Source organism: Simochromis diagramma, unplaced genomic scaffold (assembly GCF_900408965.1).
Source record: "Simochromis diagramma unplaced genomic scaffold, fSimDia1.1 OVJJ01000150.1, whole genome shotgun sequence".
Taxonomy (NCBI): domain Eukaryota; kingdom Metazoa; phylum Chordata; class Actinopteri; order Cichliformes; family Cichlidae; genus Simochromis; species Simochromis diagramma.
The window spans coordinates 943,694-967,106 of record NW_024387083.1 but is presented as its reverse complement, the minus strand read 5'-3'; the positions used below and the strand labels follow the sequence as shown (position 1 = coordinate 967,106).

Sequence of the window (23,413 nt, the reverse complement as noted above, 5' to 3'; positions counted from 1 at the left end):
ATATGCTCACCCACGCTGAAAGGTGAAAGGTCAACTATTTAGAGTACCACCCAACATTTAATGAAACTGAGTATACAATTTAGATTTCATACTCTGTCTTTTCTGTTTTTATTCATACTTCTCAGATAACAAATACTGAAACGTAGCACAGTGAAAATCTAGGTTAGACCTTTGATTGTCACATCTAAACAAACAGAGTAAAGATGAGCCTGATATCCAGTCAAGTGGCTAGTTTTTCTACATTCCTCTGTGATCATCTCTGAGGGGACTACGAGTGCTTTGTAATATCCCGTGTGAGAAGCAACTTTAGAGCCCGTTACTATGATGAAATTCTGTAAAATGATCAAAAAAAAAGGAAAACAAATCCCACTGAGCTGACTGTAAGTCACATATGAGCTAATCAATGATTCTGGTGTAACCTCAGGAGCAAAATGATGTTCTGTCAGATTTCCTCTCGAGTTTCCTGCAAAGGGATTAAAAAAGAGAGAAAAAAGAAGAAGCACACTCACACTTCTGAGAAAACACAAGCGCACAAAATTACAAGGGTAAACACAATTATTCTCCTAGAATGTGAGGTTGCGGGAACGTGGAACAGGTCCACCCGGTCTGCCGCTCTCTCTGCTTTTCCTGGCGACACACCTGCTGGCCCAGGGAGGAGCTGAGACAGGTGAACGCTCCCTTAACTGAGAGGGAGACGCCACGGGAGGCAAGAAGGGAGCAAGAGGAAGAAGAGAGCGTTAGGAAGAAATACACTTGGACTCCGATTATACACACAAGCGACGTCCCGAGATGTCGAAGAAACAGGATCCCAGCACTGTGAAGTTAAACAAGTGAGTTGGGATTTACTCTCTCTCTCCCTCTGTCTGTGTGTGTCTGTGTGTGTGTTACTGTATTGTCTTGGTTTCTCTCTTTTAAATGCCTGACTGTGGTTTTTTTGTGCCATGATCCCATTTATGTTTGCACAGGCTGTTTCACTTTCCCCCGACAATCACACTGAGTGTTAAAGTACAGCCTGTGTTTTTACGTGCAAACAGACTTTCTGTCTCATTCATTCTCGTCTCCATGTCACTAACTTTAAAGTCAGTTTGTTTGTCACCTCGCCCAACTCCTTCACTTAACCACACACATTTTTAATTGTTTCTTTGCCCAAGGGGTGTATCACCAGAGTTCACTGACTCACTTAATCCATTTCTGGTGCCACTCAATAGGCTGAAGTTCTGACTCACTCAGCCGATTTGTCAACAACGTCCCTGTCGTTTCATCCGACAGCGTGTATAGTGTGCAGCTTGCAGTACTTGCTTTGCAGTTGTTCGAGGGGGAAAAGTGAGTTGACTCCTGACGATGTTAAATGTGTGGACTCTTGAAGCGATTAAGCAGGGGTTTTATCTCATCCTGGTGTGAGGGGACACAGGCAAACACACTCATACTGTTACAGTGGGGCGTGGCCTGAAACCAAAGACTTGAAAGTGTGACTGGAAAGAAGGCATGAAGGAGCGGCAGGGCAGGGTTTTCCTGCTGCTTTCTTAATCAGCGCAGTGACACTTGTACCTGAATGAAGTGAATGTTTATTCCGCCTGCATGCCTGCGACAGGCTCAGGGTGGTGGGCGCGTCCCATGATTCACTGTGTTTATACACCACTGTGCATTTTCATCGTCTTCTGTCTTTGTCTTCCTCCCCTAACCATGGTCGTGCTGGAGGTTTCTTCCTGTTAAAAGGGAGTTTTTCCTTCCCACTTTCCTTTCCAAGTTCCTGGTCATCAAGGGGGTCGTCTGATTATCTGGGTTTTGTCTGTGCTATTTTAGGGTCTTTACCTTGTAGAGGTGACTGATGATTTGATTTGGCACTATATAAATAAAACTTAATTGAATTGTGTTGTGGGCATTCACATAATTTCTGATGCACAGAGCTGAACATTTGCGATTCATGGGGGTCACGAGCTCCAGCAGCGCTGCGTATTTCTTCTGCGGTTCTCAGGAATGAAGCACGTGACCCACATCTTAGTTGTTTGTAGTAAAAATCAGTTTGAGTAAAGGAGAAATCAGTGCTCGAGGAAGTATTCTATTTATATCCTGTTTTTCCCTAAAAGTACGTCAGAATTACAAATTGTGAAATGAAAATGTGTGTGTCATTTAATTACACACACACACACACACACACACACACACACACATTTATAGTTTAGTTTATAGTGCAAAAAAATTGACATTTTAAAATACTATTTTATATGAAATCGTTGTTGTATATATTTATGTAATTTTAGTTAAGACAAGTGTTAATTAAGCCGTGGCTGTTTTAAACAGGACTGCAGTTTATTTATTTATTTTAATCATGGACCAATAACATAACTACATGATGATAAAGAGCTGGCAATGTAAAAACAAAAAGGGATAAATTCTTACTAATTCTAATTTCAAATATAATAAAATAATCAAAAGGAACCATGAAATATGAAGCGCTTTTTAATATAAAGCGAGCAGCTATGGCAGGGCTGGCAAGCACTGGCCAAGCAAACCCCCCCCCCCCCCCCCACCCCAAAAAAAAATAAAAAATAAAAATTGAGACATACTGTTGAAATTGCTTTTCTTTTTACTACATGAATTAAATATAGATTAAAGACGTGACAGAGTAAATTAATCCAAACCCTTTTTACCCTGCAAGACATGAAAACAACACCCTCCTAGATCTTACCCTCCTGCATCAGTGCTCCTTTGGAAGCCATCATGTCTGACTACAAATGTCAATCACTGGTTAATCATATATGATTAAAGGTGCAGCAGGGATGTCTGAGCTCGTCACAGACAGCATTCCTGACTGCTAAAGGGAGGCGACAGGGGGACACTCCCCTCTACCCTGCAATGTGCGTCCCCTTATCTGGGGTGTGTCAGGATACATAGTTGTCTTTCATACTACAGCCAAGAAGGAATGACAGAAAAAACACATTTAATGAGAACAAAGAGTTGCGTGGAAAGTGTTTGATGAGTGACATTAAAGTGAAGAAACACGAAGAGCCACCGAGCTGGTTTTTATGTTCACAGCTGAACAGATTTCTTTGTGTGAAAGGTAAATAACACCATCATTTAACTTTAACCACTTTCACAATTAGGATGTTCTTTTTCTTCATGTTCATCTGGAAATATTTAAACTGGACTTTTATGCTTTTCATTATTTTCTGTCACAGATTTAAAATAATGGATGCTCATGTTAAAATGACTAAAGTAAAGTCAGCATATGTGGCAGGTTTTTTTTTTTTTAACTCTTGGCTCTGTATGATGTACCAGAGAAGGGATATCCTCTCCAGACACATCCATCCATCCATCCATCTTCTTCCACTTTATCCGGGGCTGGGTCGTGGGGGCAGCAGCCTAAGCAGAGAAGTCCAGACCTCCCTCTCCCCAGCCACCTCCTCTAGCTTGTCTGGGGGAACACAAGGCGTTCCCAGGCCAGCCGAGAGATATAATCTCTCCAGCGTGTCCTGGGTCTGCCCCGGGGCCTCCTCCTGGTGGGACATGCCCGGAACACCTCACCCAGGAGGCGCCCAGGAGGCATCCTTGTCAGATGCCCAAACCACCTCAGCTGGCTCTTTTCGAAGTGGAGGAGCAGCGGCTCTACTCTGAGCCCCTCCCAGATGGCTGAACTTCTCACCCTATCTAAGGGAGAGGCCAGCCACCCTTCGGAGGAAGCTCATTTCCGCCGCTTGTATCCGCGATCTTGTTCTTTTGGTCACTACCCACAGTTCGTGACCATAGGTGAGGGTAGGGACGTAGATCGACCGGTAAATTGAGAGCTTCGCTTTTACACTCAGCTCTCTCTTCACCACGATGGACCGGTGCAGCATCCGCATCACTGCGGCCGCAGCACCAATCCGTCTGTCGATCTCCGGCTCCCTTCTCCCATCACTCGCGAACAAGACCCCGAGATACTTGAACTCCTCCACTTGGGGCAGGAACTCGTCTCCAGACACACCCACTTGTATTTATGAGGAACACCCAATCAGAGGAGATAAGGATAGTGATTAATTGGGAGCATTTTCACCATCATCTGTCTCTGTTCCTACCCAGGACTCAGGCCCAAGAACTGGCTGTGCTGATTTCTCGCATGCAAAAGAATGCAGACCAAGTGGAGAAGAATATCCTGCAAGCAGAGAAACTGCTGGCTGTGGTAAGAAGTCCTGATGAATCATAGGTGGAGGCATTGTATGCCAGCATTTCCTTTACTTAACTTATCATTCTGCCATAAGTGTTAAAGTGAATCTCTGAGGCACTTCCTTTCCACAAGAAGTTTAGCAAAAAATCTAGAGATTTAAAAAACAAACAAAAAAAAAACGCTACTTTGTTGCATTTGCGGTTCTCCTGTGCAGGACAAAGAGCGAAAGGGGAATAACGAGCAACTGCTCCACAAGAAGGAGAATGCAGACAACCTGGCCCAGGCCGAGGGACTGCTCAAGGATCTTTTCATGGACGTGGGCGGAGCCAAGAAGCTTCAACACCCTCAGGCTAAAGAGATTGAGAAGGAGTGAGTGTGTTTAGGGGTGTCATGGCCAAAATTCAAACACGCACAAACGCTAGCATGCATGCCAAGCAGACAGAACTTGATCTGTTACATGCCACGGAGGCACACTCGCCACAAACAATCATTTCCACAATCCCTATCATTGCTCTCCACCCATCTTCTCACTTCTAACTTAAACATTTTGTCTCTCAGTGTGGGAAATCTCCACTATCGCTGGGCCAAGGACTGTGCTACCTTCAGGGAAGTGTACGAATCGGTACAAGACGTGGACCTGACCCAAAAGATTGGCTGGGGTCCTCTGTTTGATGAGAAGCTGGTCAGTTGAACGACCAAAATTTCTGCAACCTTAAAGTCCTTCAGAGATTTTTAGTAGCCGCTTGAATCTTGAATGGTTCTCTGTTGTGTTTCACAGAAACAGCTGAGAGCGGAGGCATACGGCCCTAAGCTTTCTGATGTAGAGAGGCAGATAGCAGCTCATAACCTTCGCCATCAGGAGATCAAGGCCTATCAAGACCAGCTGAAGCCCAGCACTACCCTCTCACAGGTAGCAGAGCAAAGCTTCACATGTATGTACAGTTCCTGCGTGCAGGATGGATCATTAACGTGCTTCTTGTTTGTTCACAGGAGCAGTACGCTGCCGTCAAAGAGAAATATGCTGAACTTTTTGTAAGTCGATTTAATTAGTAAATTTGCCACTTGGAGTTAAACTTGAGGAGTGTTGTGTGTGGTGTTCATATGTTGTTTGCACCTTGCGTGTTCTGCAGGAGAGCTCCGAGCGACGGCGCAACCACCTGGCTTCTTTACACGAGTACATGCAAAGCTGCAGCAAGGAGCTGATCTACCTGTCGAACCAGCAGGAGAGGATCCTCCAGAGAGACTGGAGTGATCGCATGGTTGACCCGCCGAGCGTCCGCATGGAGTATGAGGTGAGAATCCAGCATCACGCATGCTGAGTGATTATTATTAGTTAAAGTCCCAGTTTGTGATTTTATCGGTGCAAAGGCAACTTTGAATTGAGCACTTGCACGTTTCATTTTTGCACAGAAATTCAAAGCTAACGGACTGTTAGCACACGAGCAAGAAGTCAACCAGCTGCAGGAGGAAGGAGATAACCTCATTAAGATGAAACACCCCGGCAGCCCAACCATAAAAGTACATTTTACATCTGTGATAAATCATCCTACTGTCCCGTATGGCTGTATGGTTGTAGCATTAATTAAACATGATCGTTGATGTTGTTGTCAGGCACACAGAGATACGGTACAAGAGGAATGGCAAGCCTTTCTCAACCTGTGTCTGGCACAGGAAGTACACCTGGACAATATTGACAACTACAAAAAGGTAAAGAGCTGTGAGGAAAATTAAAAGTTTCCAGTTGACTAAGAGCCTGCTGCTAACAGCTGACTGTTCAATGCAGTTCCAATTGGATGCAGAAAGGTTGTCAGAATCTCTGGAGAGACTCAGCTCGACTCTGGACTCAAAGTCCATGGAGAACAAGACCAACCCCGAGATCCTGTTGGCACTCGAGGTAAGACACAGTTTTTTAAAAATATGTTGTGATTTCTGTGCTTTTAGGAGTCTTAACAAGCATAGAAAAGCCATGTTTTCATGGCTGACACAAGAGGGACCGACAACTAGTCAAAGGTAGCACATGGAAAATTCTACCAAAAATTAACACCAAACCAAACCAGACAACAGTTTGGGAATTCAGTCTGTTACAATTTTAAATGCACAGACTTCCATACCCATGAAATTAGGAGACTCAGCTGGACTGTAACAACAACAAACTGCTGTGATGACTGAGACTGCTGTAGAGAGGAATGATTTTAGGCCAATGTTCAAGTTCAGGGATGTTAAAATGGTTATTACAGCAGTGCTACTGTAGTTGTTAAGTGTGTGGGATTTGTGACAAATGTCAAATGTCTGTCTCCTGCCTAATAATACTGTGTACAGATAACCATTCGCACCTTTGGCCCATTTAGAACCACCAGTTAGCCTAACCCCATGCATGGTTTTTTTGACTGTGAGAAGAAGTCAGAGTACTCAGTGTGAACATGTAACCTCCACAGGCTGGATTTAATCCAGAATCTTATCTAGATAACACCCTGGGTCAACACACCTGTATCAAATGATTAGTTCATTACCAGGCCTCTGGAGAACTTCAAGACATGTTGAGGGGGCCATTTAGCATTTGAATCAGCTGTGTTGGATCAAGGACACATCTAAAAACCTGCAGGACACCGGCCCTTGAGGCCTGGATTTGCCCACCCCTGCAATAGAGCAAGCTAGGACACCACAATGCCACACTGCTGGAGGCTCACATATTAATAGCAAAAGCAGTTTTGTCTTTAACAACAAAGGAATCAGTCTGTAAGAAGTAACTTGTTTGGTTCTGGTTTGGCTTCATACTGCAGCTCGTGTGTTGACTTGCAGTATTTGCTGATCATTTGCATCTTCTGTTTCAGAAAGCAGGTTCGCTGCAGTTATCTGAAAAACTTTGCCGAGTTCATCTCAGAAAAGCTCTTTCAACTTTTCAGTTCAACCCAGTTTTATTTATATAGCGACAAATAACAACAACAGCCACTTCAAGGCACTTTATACTGTAATGTAGAGACCCTACAATATTGGAAGGAATCCCAAACAATCACACTGGCGCCCCTTTGAGCAAGCACTCGGTGACAGTGGGGAGGAAGAACTTTTAAGAGGAAGAAGCCTCAGGCAGAACCAGGTTCAGGGAGGGGCAAAAGACACACTATGTTTAAGCCCATGTTCAAAATTTCACCTCCTGAGAATCTGCATTCTCATGTGAGGGCATTATACTTCGGCCTTTATTGACTTTATACTTAATTCTGCTCATTAAAGTGTTCATTTCCTTGCTGAACAATGGTGACTTTGTTGTGTTATGGTGCAAAATAAACCCATTGTCCCCATTTAAGGATATACTCAAGGAATCAGTTTGTACCTCTAACTACTTGAACAGTGGGAAAACATGGAAACTACTTTGAAACTGTTTTGAAATTCACTTTCAGGGAGATGAACCAGCAGTGAAGAGGAATGAGCAGCGCCTGGCTGCCCTCAGGGAACTTAGCGATAGCATCGTGCCTCTGAAGTTGCGCAGAATGCAGCTCAGCAAACCGACCACTGTAATATCCCTGTGTGACTGGATCGATGAAGAGGTACGATGTCAACAGCTGTCATTTACAGGCAGCCACCTTATGTTGGAGATAGAGAAGGAAAGAGTAATCCCTAAATTTACTATCTGTTTTAGGGTGCCATACGACGTGGTGAGAAGCTAACCCTTAAGTCCAGCTCTGATAATAACAACTGGAAGCTTCAGGACAGCAGTGGGAAAACCAAAACCCTCTCTGCAGCATGTTTTATGATCCCACCACCCGATCCTGAGGCCTTGGAGACAGTGAATAGGTATAATCACGACTCCTTCAGCATACTTTATTGGTGATTATAATTCAACCTGAAGCTGATTTTAAACCAGCACTGTGTGTGTGTGTGTGTGTGTGTTCAGTCTGGACAGACAGCTGGCTGATCTAAAGCGTCGTAGATCTGCTCTCATAGCCTCCTTAAAGAGCCCCGCTGTAGAAGTGATTCAGACTCAGAAAAGAGGTGAGAACAAAAGCAGTCACTTCACTTCTTCTCATCTCCTCGGACTTTCAGACCAGGACAGAAGTCTTTTCTGAAACGATTGGGCTAGTCTATCTTTTCATTGTAGAGCCGTTTTCCTTTCTCCTCAGTTGCTGTTAAAAGTCCAGAGAATCCCAGAGTTGCAGAGCTCCTCAGTGAATTAGGAAAAATCAATAAAGCCCTGGAGGCACTGGAAAAGGAGATCCTGAGGCGAGCGAGGACCCCGTTAGACAACCGTAACCCAACTCAGGACCTGGCAAACAGATTGCAAGAGCATGAGGTAAACATGACGAGCATTATACTTCAATGGCACCACGCAGGTCACAACGTAATTGAATTATGTCCTATCTAAACGTGTTCCTTTGCCCTCCAGAAATCGGCTCTCGCTGTGAAGAAGCTAGAGTCAGAGAAATCTGCCATCCAGAGAGAGGTGGATCCTATTCTGGCTAAGAAACCTCTGGGTCCCACCGCCTCTTCCCTGCCACCTAAACTCAGCGCCACCAACAAAAAGTTTGATGACATCAATGCTCTCATCGACCTTTATAATAAAAAGTACGAACATTAGAATGAAATTCTAAATAAAATCTCAAATCTAGAATGAAATCTTCCTTAAAGTGCAGTCATTATAATGGAAGTGTTTTAATAGAAAAAAACCTAGTTCACTCATAAATATACATAGACTAGCGTGTAATTATGCCTTGAATGAAAAATGATACGTCATAAACGTATAATTAAGCCATTAAAAATAAGCAGGTTTGTGGAAACCGTCATGTTCCCCCACCATAATTGAATACAATTATCTCCCTTCCACCTGATTGTGTTTTATATATGTGGCTAGAGACTGGCTACATATGGATTACACCAGAGGTGGAGGAGAAGAGAATTTGTAGGCGTTCGCGTGCTGTGGATGGACATTTCAGTCCGTTCTTGGACCTTTAGACTCAAGATAAAAGGCATCATGCACATGTTTTATTGACAGAGGAGGGGTCCCCTTCACCCCAGAAACATAAAGAAAGAGACAACAGTCAGAAGTGAACTTCTCTGACTGAATGACCTGTATTGGATTTATTTCAAAAGGTTTTACAGCCTCTGTAGTAAATAAAGATGGACACATCTCACCCAACATTGACAGCTGTGGTAAACAGTGGACAAAAATAGCCATTTGTTTCAATGGATTTTACCATTAAATTGAGCATTTAGCAACGTGTCAGTTCAGATATAGTAGAGTAGCATATCTATGTGCGTGTTTTTGTGGCGTTTTCTTTATTTTATTTAACTTTGCTACTTCTCTGCTTTCATCAGAGCAACAGCTTCCATGTATTTAGAGAAAGAGATAAAGAACGTAGAGGGCGTTGTCTCTGGGTTTGAGAAAGAACTGGCTAAAGACGGCACCATTCTTGACCAACCAAACTCTCTTCAGAGCCGCAACCAGAAGCTTCAGGTGTTGTAAATAAATCTAAAACTTATACAACAATATAGATAACTGGAATTGTGCAAATGTGTCTTTTCTCATGCCTTTTCTTTGTCGTTATGTTGTCAAACAGGCAATGAGTAAAGATGTGGCCTCAAAGAAAGATGAGCTAAAGAAATTAGGCAAAGAATTGGACCTGACAGAGCAGGCGTGCAACTCTCTGCAACAGAATCTCAATGAGTATTGTCCCGACATCCGCCGCCAGGAGGACCAGGTGAAGAACCTGAAAAACCGTTACACAAGGGTCAATAGCCAGCTTCAGGAGAGGTGAGAGAAAAGTAAAGACAAAATCAGGCATTGTGGTAACCATTGCACATGGGTGTTGCTGTAACTCGCGTGTATGTTTTTGCTTTAGGTCTGCTCTTGTGCAGCAAGCAGTCAATAAAAACCAGGATTTCCAGAGTGCCGTTCAGTCGCTGGACTTCTTCTTGGTCAATTTGCCAGATAATAAGATCAAACCTACGGACGGAGTGGCACAAATTACAAGCAAGGAGAATTCTCAGAAGGTGAGTGGAAGTATTTTGTTTTGTAATTTTCATTTTATTTACATGCATTAACAAGACTCTGATGTCTATAAATAAAATAGCTCAAGTCTGCTTTTGGTTATTTTTTTAGAGAGTGGTAGAGGACATCAAGAAGAAGTCAGGTGATCTAAACCGCGTCAAGGACCTTTCCCGCAATCTGCAAAATGTCTTAAATGTGAGTTCTGAGAATAAGACCTAAACCTAGCAAAATATTTACTGTATATTAGGCATAGCCTCAAGATGATGCCATTCTTAAATGTTTAAATGCATTTCTATTTCTTTTCAGGACTATGAGATCAAGTCAAACACTTACAGTGCCATTCTGACGGATGATGATGGTGCTGACAAGAGTGAAGAAAACGTTGACGAGGGACCAGTTTCACTGAAACGTCAAACTTCAACTCTGGCTCAGGCGATACAGAGAACGGTATGGTTTCACACAGCTACACAAAGACAATAAAGGAGCTACAAAAAGATATTTTTCTTTGTCAATCATTAGTTCAAGCACACCATTGGCTCAGAGTCAATAAGTGACTCTGCAAGCAGCTTTGCAACCCACCTTTTTGTCATGCTGTATTTGACTTATTTACTGTCATAATTCACAGTTCCCTGCTTTTTTCTCTGTTGCGGTCTTGCCATTTCTGTATAACCAAATTTTAAATTATTGTAGATGGAAATAAGAATCTTCTTCTTTTACTACAGGAGAAAGATCTATTGAACCACTTCGCTGAGGTGTCTGCAGAGAACAACCAGCTACTAAATCAGTTGGGTACAACAAAGAACATCATGGCTATGGTAGGATATCATGGAATCAAAATAAACCCAGCAGCATTGTTGTTGTTATTTCACTGTGTGTCTGTGTTTTGTTTTGTTTTTCTGTTTTTTTACATTAAATAATACTCACCACCTCACCTCACCTGCCTTCTCTGACCTCCTTTGTGTCCTTTTATTTATGTGCAGAATGAAGAGAAAATCAGTCAGGTGGCTGTCACTCAGCAGCTGCAGCTCCAGAGCCAAATGAAAGACCAGGAGCAAAGCGATAGTCTGAAAAAGGAATTAAGTGAGGAGGTCAACAGGCGTCTTCATGCTGAAAACAACCTGGATACATACCGCAAGAGGTTTATGTCTCTGAAGAACAGGAGAGGAGTGGAGAGGTTGGAGGAGAAGGAGGTGGTGCAATATTACCGCGATCCCAAACTGGAGATGGAACTGAAGTCGCTGAAAAGTCGGATCGAGGATGAAGAACTGAAAAGGTCAGGCACCAAAACAGAGATTGAAATCAACAATGAGAAGATTATCAAACTGGAGCTGCAGCTGACCAAAGTCGAGCCTAAACTAGTGACTAAGATCCTCACCGAATACGAGAAGGACCCCCAGCTTGATAAAGAAGCAGCTAAGCTTCGAGACGAGATACAGAGGTTGCGCCTGGAACTCCAAACGAGGAACACAGAGGCAGTTCAAGTGAAAAAAGAGATAACCGTTTTGGCTCAGCAGAAACCAAAAATCATAGAGAAAGTTGTTAAAAAGGAAGTGGTGAGACTTGAGAAAGATCCAGAGATGCTGAAAGCTGTTCTTCTGTTCCAGAGTGATATTGCAGAGGAGGAGTACCGATGCAAGGCCCTCAATGATCACATTTTTAGCACAAGGAGCCAAATAAACACACTGGAGAGGGTCATCCCCACCATCCAGCCCAAGGTTATTACGAAGGTTGTGAGCCAGGTACGACAAGATCCGGAAACGGTTGAAGAGTCAAACAAGCTGCGGATGACTTTGGAAGAAGAGAAGGATGAAAACATTATCTTGATGAAAGACCTGACCACCCTTCAGTTACGTTACAGTGAACTGGAGAATCTCAGGCCAAAGGTGGAGGTGAAGGAAATCATCAACGAGATTTACAGAGTCGATCCTGAGACAGAGGTCGAGATGATACGTCTGAGAAAAGAGCTGCAGGATTCAAGCCAAAACCGCACGGACACGGAGAAAGAAATTGACACAGTGACAAAAACTCTGGTTACACTGCGGGCTCAGAAGCCCAAGGTGGAGTACAAGGAGGTGACCCAACAGGTGATCAAAGAAGAAAAGAGTCCAGAAGTCATCAGGGAATTACAAAGACTAAACAACCAAATGAACCGTCTGCAAGTCAACTATGACACCACCATAGAGCTTCTGACCCACCTGCGCAAAGAAAGGGATGAGCTGAAAGCTGAAAAAACTAAAGTGGAGACACAGCTAGTGAATAAAGAAGTCATTAAATATGAGAATGATCCTCTTCTGGAGAAAGAAACTGACAGGCTTCGACGGAACCTCAGAGAAGAGATTCAGCAGCGCCGATCTTTAGAGGAATGTCTCTTTGACCTGCAGAACCAACACATCACCCTCGAAAGGCAGAAGCCACAGGAGAAAATTCTAACACAAGAAGTGGTTCGGCTTCAGAAGGACCCTAAGCAGATCCTGGAGCATGAGAAATTAAACAAGAAACTGGATGATGAAACGAAAACCCGCAGAAAACTTGAACTGGAAGTCCGACAACTCAGAGCTCTGATTCAAGATAAAGAGATTATGCTGGCTCAGCTGGATGATCGTCAGAAGAAGATCCAAGTAGAGTCAGAGCTGAGACAGATCAAAGCTCGTATTCTTGAACTGGAGAATACCCCACCACCCATTGAGGAAAGAATAATTGTCGAGGAGGTCTTGAAAGTGGAGAAGGATCCTCAGCTGGACAAACTCATTGGTAGTATACATGACAACTTGGAGACAGAGGGCAATGAAATCAATCGTTTAGAGAGAGAAATCTGCAACATAAAGCTCAAGCTTGAAACTCTGCAAAAGGAAAAATCGATTGAGAAGGTTGTTTACCGAGAAGTTGTCCGTGTGGAGAAAGACCCAGCAATTGAAGCTGAAAGGGAACAACTCAGAGAGCTAGTAACAAAGGAGAGAAATCTCAGGCGGAACCAAGAAGATAACATTCAAAGCACACACCTCAAAATGACCCATCTGCAGACGTCAAAGTCTGTGACTTCTCAGGAGGAAACCACTCTCATTTCCATCAGAGATGCTCTGCAGAGAGATAAGGAAGATCTCCTGAAGCAGTTCAAAACCTTAGAGTCCCAAAGACAGAGCATCAGCATCACCTTCCAGCAACAGTCCAAGTTGATGAGTGAGAGGAACCTGACGGTGCGGCAGAGAAGTCTTAAGACGTCCTCTGAAATACAGTGGCTTGAAAAAGAGATCCTAAAAGAGAAGGACAAAATACACGAGAAAGACAAACTCATCATCGAGATGCTGGACAAAATAAAGCATGAGGACCATTCTGAGACTAAAACCAGAGAGGCAAATCTTTCCACCAAGATCACCATCTTGGATCCAGAAACTGGTAAAGATCTGTCACCCTACGATGCCTACTTACAGGGACTAATCGATCGAAACCAGTACATCAAACTGTCAGAGCTGGAGTGTGACTGGGAGGAAATCACTTCAAGTGGTCCAGGTGGAGATACAATCATTTTGCACGATCGAAAAAGTGGGAATCAGTACTCTGTGAGGGATGCTCTGAGGGAGGGCCGTTTGACTCAACGTGACGTGAGCCGCTACAAGGAAGGGAAAATGCCCATTTCTGAGTTTGCTCTCCTCGTTGTAGGCGAAAGAAGCAAGCCCTATGTTCCTCCATTAATGCCAAAATCTCCCACCAAAACAATCCCAACCGCTCCTACCAAACCCATCTCTACCTCTCCCTTGAGCTCCATGTCTTCATCTCTGAGGTCCTCCTACACTAACCTGAACACTCAATACAGCGGCAGTCTCGGCAGTCTGACCAACCTCAGCGCTTTACCAGGTGATGAGTTTTTCCCAATCTCTGGCATTTTTGACACCACCACCGAAAGCCGCATGTCTGTGAGAAGTGCCCTCACCCGCGGTCTCATTGATGCCGACACTGCTCTAAAGCTGCTGGAGGCACAAGCAGCCACCGGTGGAATAGTTGATCTGGGCAAAAAGGACAAGCTGTCTGTCCACAAAGCAGCTGAACAGGGCCTCATTGACACAAACCAAAAGTATAAGCTTCTGAATGCCCAGAAGGCCTTCACCGGAGTCGAGGATCCTGTGACCAAACAGCGTCTCGCTGTAGGACAGGCAGCACAGAAAGGGTTCATTCCCCAAGAAAATGCCAGGAGGTACTTAGAGGCGCAGTATTTGACCGGCGGGTTGGTGGATCCCACCAAAGCAGGCCGCCTCACTATCAAGGAAGCTCTCGCCACCGGTCTGATTGACAGCACAACGGCAAAAGATCTGCAAGATGAGGCTTCCCACACAAAGGAGCTGGTGGACCCCATCAGTAAAGGGAAGATATCATACAAACAGGCGATGGATCTGTGTAGAAAAGATTTCAGCACAGGCCTCTTGCTTCTTCCTGCAACCTCCACTGACGTTGCCAATGCTCCATCATACTCAAACTTCCGTTTCTAGGAAGTTTTAAAGTCTAGATTTAGCTAAAGATTTAATTTTCTACAGACTGTGGTGCTAGAGGGTGCATGAAAAGTCTATTTAACATATTTAGGGGGGAAAGAAAAAGAGAAAGACAGGTGTTCATATGTTTTGAAAACACTGGAAAAAAAAAAGTGTGTCTGGTAGAGCTGCACACTTTTATCTGTTTCATTTTTTCCAGTTCTATTGTTGGTCTGCTGTGAAAACAGTTATTTTTTGTTATGTATGTGCTGCATAGGGGCTTATTAAAATGCTTCACTTTGATTTTTTTTTCTGCCTTGTTATTTAAAATACAACCAGCTGCAGCCTGTGATAGGCTTTTGACCAGTCACGGGTGTAACCTGGACATCAAAGTGCTGCAGAACTGAGTCGGTATGATCTGAAAGTAGCAATAGAACCTATAAACTCATCTGGAAAGTGTTTACTCAGGTCATAAAGCAGACTTCTGTACAACTTTATGCAGCTGCATTTGCTGCCCCCTGCTGGACATTGCAGGTTCAAGCCACTTTTCCAGTTCTCCGGCCTTCACTTTTTAGTTTGCGCAGCTTTGTCCATGTTTTATATACAGTCCATGATGACCGCGGACTCCTAGTTTTCAACATTAATATGAGGAATCTGGCATTACCAGAAACAGTGTTCTTCATAAGTGACGCTTGTGTTGCAACTACAAATACCCCTCTCATGAAAATAGTTGTACAAAGCTGCCAACCCCAGCGAGTCATATGTTTGGAAATGGTGGATTAAGGATACAGATTAAACATGAGTCACATAAGAGCACTGTAGTGCGTTAAGGTTAACAAGGTCGAACTCGTTGAGGCGTGCGTCTAATAACAGACTGCCCCAGCGACGTGCACGCCTTCTTGTTTCCAGGCCGATGAGCAAAGGAGTGTGCAGAAGCTGATTTGTCTACATGGGCCTAAGTTGTGATATTGGTTATGGTCTAACACTGCGGTGGTGATAGAAAACGGTGTTGGGAATGTGTGGCCTCCATGCTGGGATGTCTGCCTGCCAGATTACCCGGTGACTGTAAGGACTTTGTGGGATTATTGCACGTGAGCCTGTCTGGAGACTGCAGTAGCCCCATTCTGTGTCCAAAGCTGGGGGGATGAAGGATGTCCCCTGATTTGGTTGGGTCATCTCACTTAATGTAGTTGGCTCATGTGATGATGTAATTTCTCATTTTTTCAAAGTGAAAATTGGAGTTAAATTGTGGATTTCAGATGTTTTTGTGTCTAACCCCATAATGCGTGTCTAATAACCGCCTGCCTATTAAAAAGCCTGCTGAATGATGCAGAATATGGCAGCATCACTAGTGCGTAGCAGCAAAAGTGGTCCCTTTGGACTCACCGATTATTGCCCGAGTGACGTATGCGATAATTGGAAGCTCCTCTTTGTTTTGTTTGATTATTGCAGTTATAATTCTAGACTACGGCGCTACCGGTTAAACATTGACAATGGGTCTCTGAATTGATTTGGACTCTGTGAATGAAGACGGCAAAGCCTCACATATGCCTGCCCTGCAATCATGCCAACAACATATCAACTACCATTTGGAGCGCTCTCATTCAGGCAGCCCGTCCAGTATTTGCACTCTTTAAATAAATATAGGCAGCAAATTTTCAGTCTATTGTTGCTACTTGAAATTGATCATTACTGAAAGCATTTAAATATAAAGCTGCAAACTATATGAGTTCTCATCACAGTCATCCACACACTGACAAATCCTTAAATAAACAGCATGCACGGCCTTATGAAGACCTCAGTATCACAAGACTAAAATAAAACTTTCTGCCAGGAGGAAGAAACTCCCATCGAGCAAAATGTGCAAAGGTGCCAGCTGGCTGGAATCAGCCATAAGACAAGATCGCTGCGAGCCAACTTCACTCTGCAGATTTCTGCTGGAAGAGAAAAATGTAACTGAAAGAACGTGAAAAAATCTTTAATGAATGCAATCATCCTTCCCAAAGTCTACAAGATTTTTAAAAGGAGTCACAAATTGAAATAGTTCAGTTTCCTGGAAAAAAAAAATCTTATTTAAAGAGAGCATTTTTATACAGTAAAAGAGAGAGACAAAACTTTCACTTACCAGCTGCTTTATTAGGTAGGTGGCTTTTGCTCGGACAGCCTTTTACCTTCAGAACTGCTTTAATTCTTTGCGGCACAGATTCAACAAGTTAGATGGGTTGAATCTGAGGGGGACATCAGAGGATGGGTACACTACGGTCATACAGGAATGAACATGGTCAGCAACAATACTCTAGTAGGTGTGATGTTTAAATGATGCTCATTTGGTGCTACGAGACCCATGGTTAACCAAGAAAATATCCCCCACACCTTTACACCAGCAGCATCAGCCTGATACCAGGTAGGATGGACCCATGTTTATGCCAAATTCTGACACCCACTATCTGAATGTCACAGAAGAAATCGAGACTCATCAGATCAGGCAATGTTTAACCGACTCTAGCTAATAAAACTTCTTCTATTGTCCAATTTGGTGAGCTTGTACTAATTGTAGCCTTAGTTTCCTCTTTAGCTGGCACAAGCACCACCCAGTGTGCTCTTCTGCAGCTCCATGTTCAATGTGCACTGAGAGATGCTCTTCTGTGGTTGTAATAAATCAGGAGATGAGTTGGCTTACCATCGTCTTTCAGCCAGAACACTACTGCTCACTGGATGTTTTCTCTTCTTCAGACCATTTTCTGTAAAGCCTACAGATGGCTGTGTGGGAAAATCCCAGCAGATGAGCAGTTTCTGAAACACTCAGACCAGCCTGCCTGGCACCAACAACCATGCCACCTTCAAAGTTACTTAAATCCCAGTTCATTCTCACTCAGATGCTCAGTTTGAACTTCAGCAGGTCACCTCGTCCATGTCTACACACCTAAATGCGCTGAAATGCTGCAATGTGATTGGCTGATCAGATATTTGCATTAACGCACAGCTGATCAGGTGTACCTAATGGAGAGACTCTTGGGTGTATAACTGCACCCCAATCAGTTTTACATTTATTTGCAATTTTTGTTTTCTTCTAATTAACAAAAAAAAACCCCAGCTGATCCTAAGGTGATCAGATGAGAGGCACTGACTGATTTTTCACAGTCTGAGTCTTGCGTCATTATGTCTTCATACTTCACAAAACTACTGTATGCACATACTTACATTACACTGAACTGTGTTCGGTCACTGATAGCTCGGACAGACTGCAGCTGGGTAAGTGGAAGAAAATGGTTGGATTATATTTTAATGGTTTTAAAGTTTTATTTCCATTTCTGATGAGTTTAAATCCCTCTGTGTTTAGTGGCTACAGGTGCAGATTCAAATTCCTTACTTTTGGACCATAATCATCATTTTTGGACCATTACAGGGAAGTACCAAATCACCAGAGGTTAAGGTTTGGCCTTCATGACGTAGGAAATACAGGGGTCTAAATAAGTACCTGATCTTTAAGGTACAAAGTGTAAAGATAGAATCCAGCTTGTCTCTCACATTCAAGAGAGAGCAATTTTAAACCTGTGATGATTTTTCTCCCCATAGCTTTTTAAGAAATATCCATAAATGCACTTACATTCAGACTTCCACTCTGCGGTAGTGTTGATGTGACAGTTCTGGGTCATTTATGAGGTGACCACTACCAGGTTTGTCCTTCAGAGGGGTGGGAGCAGCTCGTCCTGGTACGTTAGGGGATTACACCTGAGTCGGTGACTGTGTCATGGATTACAGCTTCACCTGCACAGCACACTGTCTACAGCATGGAGTGCAGGGACAGCTAAAGACAGTGGGTGCTTGTGTAGGCTACGGTTAGTGCAATCTTACGGCAAAGAGAATATCAAATGTCTGAGAGAACAAAATACATTAAAAATGAAACTTTTTCATCTTAAAAAACAGTATAAAACATTTTATTGAAACACTGTAACAGAAAAGAACTTAAAAAAAATTACATGGTTTGTCAAACTGTCGTCACAATTAACGCCAACCTGCTCTGTTTGTGCTTCTCTAGGTAAAGGTCATTGGTCCTACAGGTTAACTAATCCCCACTCGGTGTTTACAATAGCTAAAGCCCCCTAATGGAGCTGAGGAGGAGCTGGAGGATGGTGGAGCTGTGACTGAGCTGCTAAAGCCCGGTTTACTGACGTCAGACCACAGTTGTAGGAAGCCCAGGAAGGTGCTTAGCAGAAGACAGCTTTACACCCAAGCGCAAAGTCTACCACAAATGCAACATTTAACTCCAGTTACTCACTACTTGACTCTTCTCGCATATTTATAACACGTCACAGTACAGTATATAGTACATCCTTTGTTTTATTATACATATTAAAATCATTTCACATGGGATCAAAAGTCCAACAAATCAGAGAAACGGCTGGAAACTTGAGACAAACCCTGAAAGATGCTACAGAGAACAACACTGAATTCCTTCCTCTTAGATTAAAGACAGCCTGCTCGGCCCTCAGTAAGCACTTCATACATCAACGCGTTCGTCAGTCTTTGTCAGGGGCACAGTCAGAGGGTGCTGAGGGAAGCGGATCGCTTCGCTGTTGCGGCGCATGTACGCGTGGCCGCTGATTGGGTACCACATCTCGGTGAAGGTCAGGTTGGCCACGGTGATGGCGCATCGCCCCAGCACCTTGAAGCCCGACTTGCGGTAGAAGGGGATGAGGAAGTCTTCGCACATCAGCACCGCTCGGCGCACGTTGGGCAGGCAGCGGAGATACTGCAGGTAGCGCCACATGAGGATGGGACCTTTGCCCTGCTGCCTGAAAGTGCGATGGACAGCCAAGACGTGGATGTGCACGGTGGAGCCGCAGGGCTTGTGGAGCGTCAGCGCTTCCTGGAGGGGAGCGGAAATGGGAGGTTTAATAATTAGTGATGATTTTTAACTGTGAAAGGACAGAGAGAGAGAAAAAAAATGCAGGATGTCTTACTGTGGTGAGCCTGTCCTGGTCCCACAGAGAGCCGATGATAAAAGCCACCAACCGACCCTCCTCAAACCAGCCCATGGATAGCTCTGGACACAGTGTGAGGAAGTGACGTACTTCATCCAGGTGGAGGGGGCACTCACCTGACACTGAGATAAATGCTGAGAGAGAGAGAGAGAGAGAGAGAGAGAGAGAGAGAGAGAGAGAGAGAGAGAGATTGGTGGTCCGTGCGCAATAGCGGTTTGGCACAACTTTTACGCACACATTTAAACGGACCAAATCGATCAATTAATCGACTGTGGAGCAATCACGACATCTTTAGTTCATACACCAAAGGAAAATGCATCACGTGACTTCGTTAAATAAATCAAATCCCCACATGAAACCACACTTTAATGTAATTATAGTAACAAAATCATTATTTCCACTCAGCAAAAAGTCCAGAGCGGATTTCTGCGTCAGCATAAGACCCACAGGAAGGATCACTTACCCTCTCGCTCGATTTCAAAGACGCTTATGGCATCCTGCGTGTTGAGCGGTCGGACTTCACTCGCGGGAAGCGTGTGTCTCCTTTGGATACCGGGGGAAACTGAAGGTGGGGACTGCATTGGCTTGATGAAAGGCTGCGCGCCCACAACTGACATTATACGACACTGCGCTCTCCTCCCGGAAAAAAGTGTTTCTGTGCTCTCCTGCTCTCCTTCCTGCTTCGCAGGATCACCTCTGTCGGGCCCTGCGAGGACAACAGCGGGGTTTGGATCCGTATTTATAGAACAGATCTCCCGGCTGTGATTCACAGGCTGATTTGCATTTGAATATTTTGGCTGTCAATGAATGAATAAAAAAAAAAAAGGTCACAACAGTGTAGGGCCATTTTCTGAACCCTGTAATCAACAGAAGCCATTGTTGGTATTTACCATTAAAACCGACAGACAATGATTGATGACTCACTGAGTCACCACTGCTGGCTTTTTTTTTTCTTGGCTTGTGTACAGGGAGCCATGATGCCCCTGGAGCAGCTGCAGGTGGTAAAAGTTTGCTTAAGTGCTTTTATTGCATTTGATCAAACTATCCAGTGCGGTCAAGTCTGATAAGAAGCAGATTATAACGAAACAAACCTCTGTCATCCATCACTTGTACACTTTCCAAAGCAACAACCAGGCTGTGAGCGATACTTACCGGAAGGTGTTGACGTGTAAGTCCGTTAAGTTTGCGGAGTGACTGCTGAAGCAGCTCTGCGTCTCTCTGTTTGCGTCTCACCTGCTGCACAGCTCTCTTCATTATGGAGTGATTATTACTATGAGTCACATGGTGAAGGATTACAGAAGTTGTTTCCACAACTCGGCGCATTACAGGCACTTTATCTCCTCTCTCACTGAACACACGCACACAGAGACTCCACAGTGTGTTTTGGATAAAAAGGGAAACACTGTATGTAAGTGGTTCCCAACGCTCCATAATTTTATGTTTGGGCTGTTGATTGAATCACCTAAAAATGTTTAGGGGTGAAATGTCTCAGCTCGTCTGAGGGAGAAGGCTGCTCTGGGGATGGCATCCAATGCCTGGCATTGGATGGTCCACATATGTTAGTTCAAATGTTCATTGTCAAGGGGCAGCCAATCAGAACAAAGTTGGCATGAAAGCGGGAGGAACTTGTTTCACACAGAGGATGATCTGAGAGGAAGCAACTTATCACCCAGTGTGGGATAAATAAAGATTATGTTGAACTACTAAGATACTTTATTAGAGCCTCAAAACCAAATAACTGAGAACATAATGGATCCCCTTTAAACACTGTTAAGGTACAGCACTGGAGTAAACTTACTGGACACTGTTGGTGTTCACAGTTTGGTTTCTGTGACTTTAAAAAAGGTTCCTGTGCTCAAAAAGACGGACTGACATTAAATTACCTTCTAGGACTGGAGGGCTTACAAAAAAGGTGTAAGATCAGCAAGACAATTTTATAAAAACCTTCTGCTGGGCTGCCGAAGTGTTAGAAGTGCTCCCATTTTGGCTTTCTGAGGACATTCATCATACTTTACCTTCTTTGTCTTTCTGGTTTTGTGTTAAAAGATCCCAGCAGGCAGGTGTGTATGGGTTTGTTCTGGTTTAGATTTTCTTTTTTTAAGGATCCGTCACTACAAACTAGCATTCACAAACTCACCACACGATGTTCTTCTTTCTTTCTTTTTCTTAAAAACGTAGATACATTTTGGTTCTGTTAACTCTGTTATCTCCGTTGGCATTCACCCTTTTTATCTGACCTTTGAACTGGTTCATGACTGTATTTTGTAACACTCAACCCTCACAGGTTAAACTGAGGAAACACTGGCAAGGTTCTTAACAGCAATGAGTGGAGGGTGAAAAACGGACACATCCTTTTTCTTTTCTTGAGACATCTAAAGCTGTTTATCATCTGTTCTTTAAACAGATCATTCATGAAAGTAAATCTTGTTTTTATATTAGCTGTAAGATAAAAACATGGATGTGTTATTAGTTATTATGCAGTTATTTTCCTGGGCTATGTGTGACTCCCAAACTAATAGAAGTTTGATGCCTCTGGCAGTGAAGAAGACACCTGTAGCATCTCATCTTTGAGTTCAGCTAAATGCTCTTTAGTCAAAAGACAAAAAAATAGACAAAAACATCAGTGACTGCTGAGGAAACCAGGAGAGTATTGGGCTCCATAGACTTTAATGCATTATAGAACTTCTAAAGACTCATAAACTGTACGTGTCATGAGCAAAGGTACAGTTGAGCAATGTGCAATACTGAGCATTTTGAAATATGAATGGAGTTTGTCTCGTATACAATAGCAGAGATATAAATACAGTTGATGTCTATTGGATTGTTTTTAACTCTTAATAACTCAAAAAGTATAAAAGTTACTGATAAGAAAAGTCATAGCACCCATCTACAAAGAACCCCACACGGCTGACATATCAATCATCGTGGCAACATACACGCTGCAGGAGGACATACACGCCAAAGTAAATCAGGTTTCCACTAATATAATCCGTTACAAATGTAAATTTATGATTTTTGCTTTATGAAAATACCTTCATGAAATTAAGCATGTTTCAATATATGAACAGTATATGTGGCATAAATGGGTTTAGAGTTTAAAGAGAGCGAAAAAAGGCACAGAAGAAGAAGAATGAAGCGAGAGGACATGAGTGCGATTTAGCGCTCACGCCAAATAATTACAAGTCAACACTGACCTACTGTCGAACGTAAGAGAAACCAATGCAAGAAGCAGCTTACACTCACATTTTATACTCATACGCAAGCAAGCAATCCTAGCATAGGACTGGAAAAGCAAACAATATCAGTTCCAGTTCATAACTAATATAACTAAACTGAGTCACATGGTGCATGTATTGTAGATCAGTGAAAAAAATAGCATCTGTTTTCATTATGATGCGCTCCTTTCAAATATTGCAGTGCTATCGTTTTAGCATTTGGAAGCATTCTGAGCAGGGGTGTCGAACTCCAGGCCTTGAGGGTCGGTGTCCTGCAGGTTTTAGATCTCATCCTGGGTCAACACACCTGAATCAAGTGATCAGTTCATTACCAGGCCTCTGGAGAACTTCAGGACATGTTGAGGAGGTAATTTAGCCATTTAAACCAGCTGTGTTGGATCAAGGAAACATCTAAAACCTGCAGGACACCGGCCCTCGAGGCCTGGAGTTCGACACCTGTGAGCTAAACGGTGGTCCAGCAGAAGAAAATCAACTAGAGGAGCTGAGCACAGAGCTGGAGTAGTAAGGCGTTTCTTACAGTCTTTAGTGGGGCGGTGGTGAGAGCATTGGGGGTCCAACTGCTGGTGTCTGCTAAGGTTGAAAAGGAAAGTCAGGATGGCTTAGGTCAT

General features: G+C 43.5%; 2 protein-coding genes across 2 annotated transcripts; one reads left to right on the top strand and one right to left on the bottom strand.

Annotated features, from left to right (window-relative positions):
- The first annotated feature begins 680 nt into the window (after positions 1 to 680).
- On the top strand, positions 681 to 14,887 carry evplb (envoplakin b). Its single transcript, XM_040046005.1, has 22 exons — positions 681 to 830; positions 4,060 to 4,159; positions 4,359 to 4,513; positions 4,703 to 4,826; positions 4,923 to 5,054; positions 5,135 to 5,176; positions 5,275 to 5,436; positions 5,555 to 5,662; positions 5,756 to 5,851; positions 5,928 to 6,038; positions 7,540 to 7,686; positions 7,779 to 7,933; positions 8,034 to 8,131; positions 8,260 to 8,429; positions 8,523 to 8,701; positions 9,452 to 9,590; positions 9,694 to 9,887; positions 9,976 to 10,126; positions 10,236 to 10,319; positions 10,431 to 10,571; positions 10,847 to 10,939; positions 11,105 to 14,887. The coding sequence occupies exons 1-22, from the start codon at positions 790 to 792 to the stop codon at positions 14,603 to 14,605; spliced, it is 6,123 nt and encodes a 2,040-aa protein (XP_039901939.1). The 5' UTR covers positions 681 to 789; the 3' UTR covers positions 14,606 to 14,887.
- A 2,653-nt stretch (positions 14,888 to 17,540) lies between these two features.
- LOC120742598 (serotonin N-acetyltransferase-like) lies at positions 17,541 to 23,120 on the bottom strand. Its single transcript, XM_040046006.1, has 4 exons — positions 20,722 to 23,120; positions 20,033 to 20,275; positions 19,549 to 19,703; positions 17,541 to 19,454 (listed from the first exon to the last, which is right to left on the bottom strand). Exons 2-4 carry the CDS (start codon positions 20,184 to 20,186, stop codon positions 19,086 to 19,088), a joined length of 678 nt encoding a protein of 225 aa, XP_039901940.1. The 5' UTR covers positions 20,187 to 20,275; positions 20,722 to 23,120; the 3' UTR covers positions 17,541 to 19,085.
- Between the last annotated feature and the right edge of the window lie 293 nt (positions 23,121 to 23,413).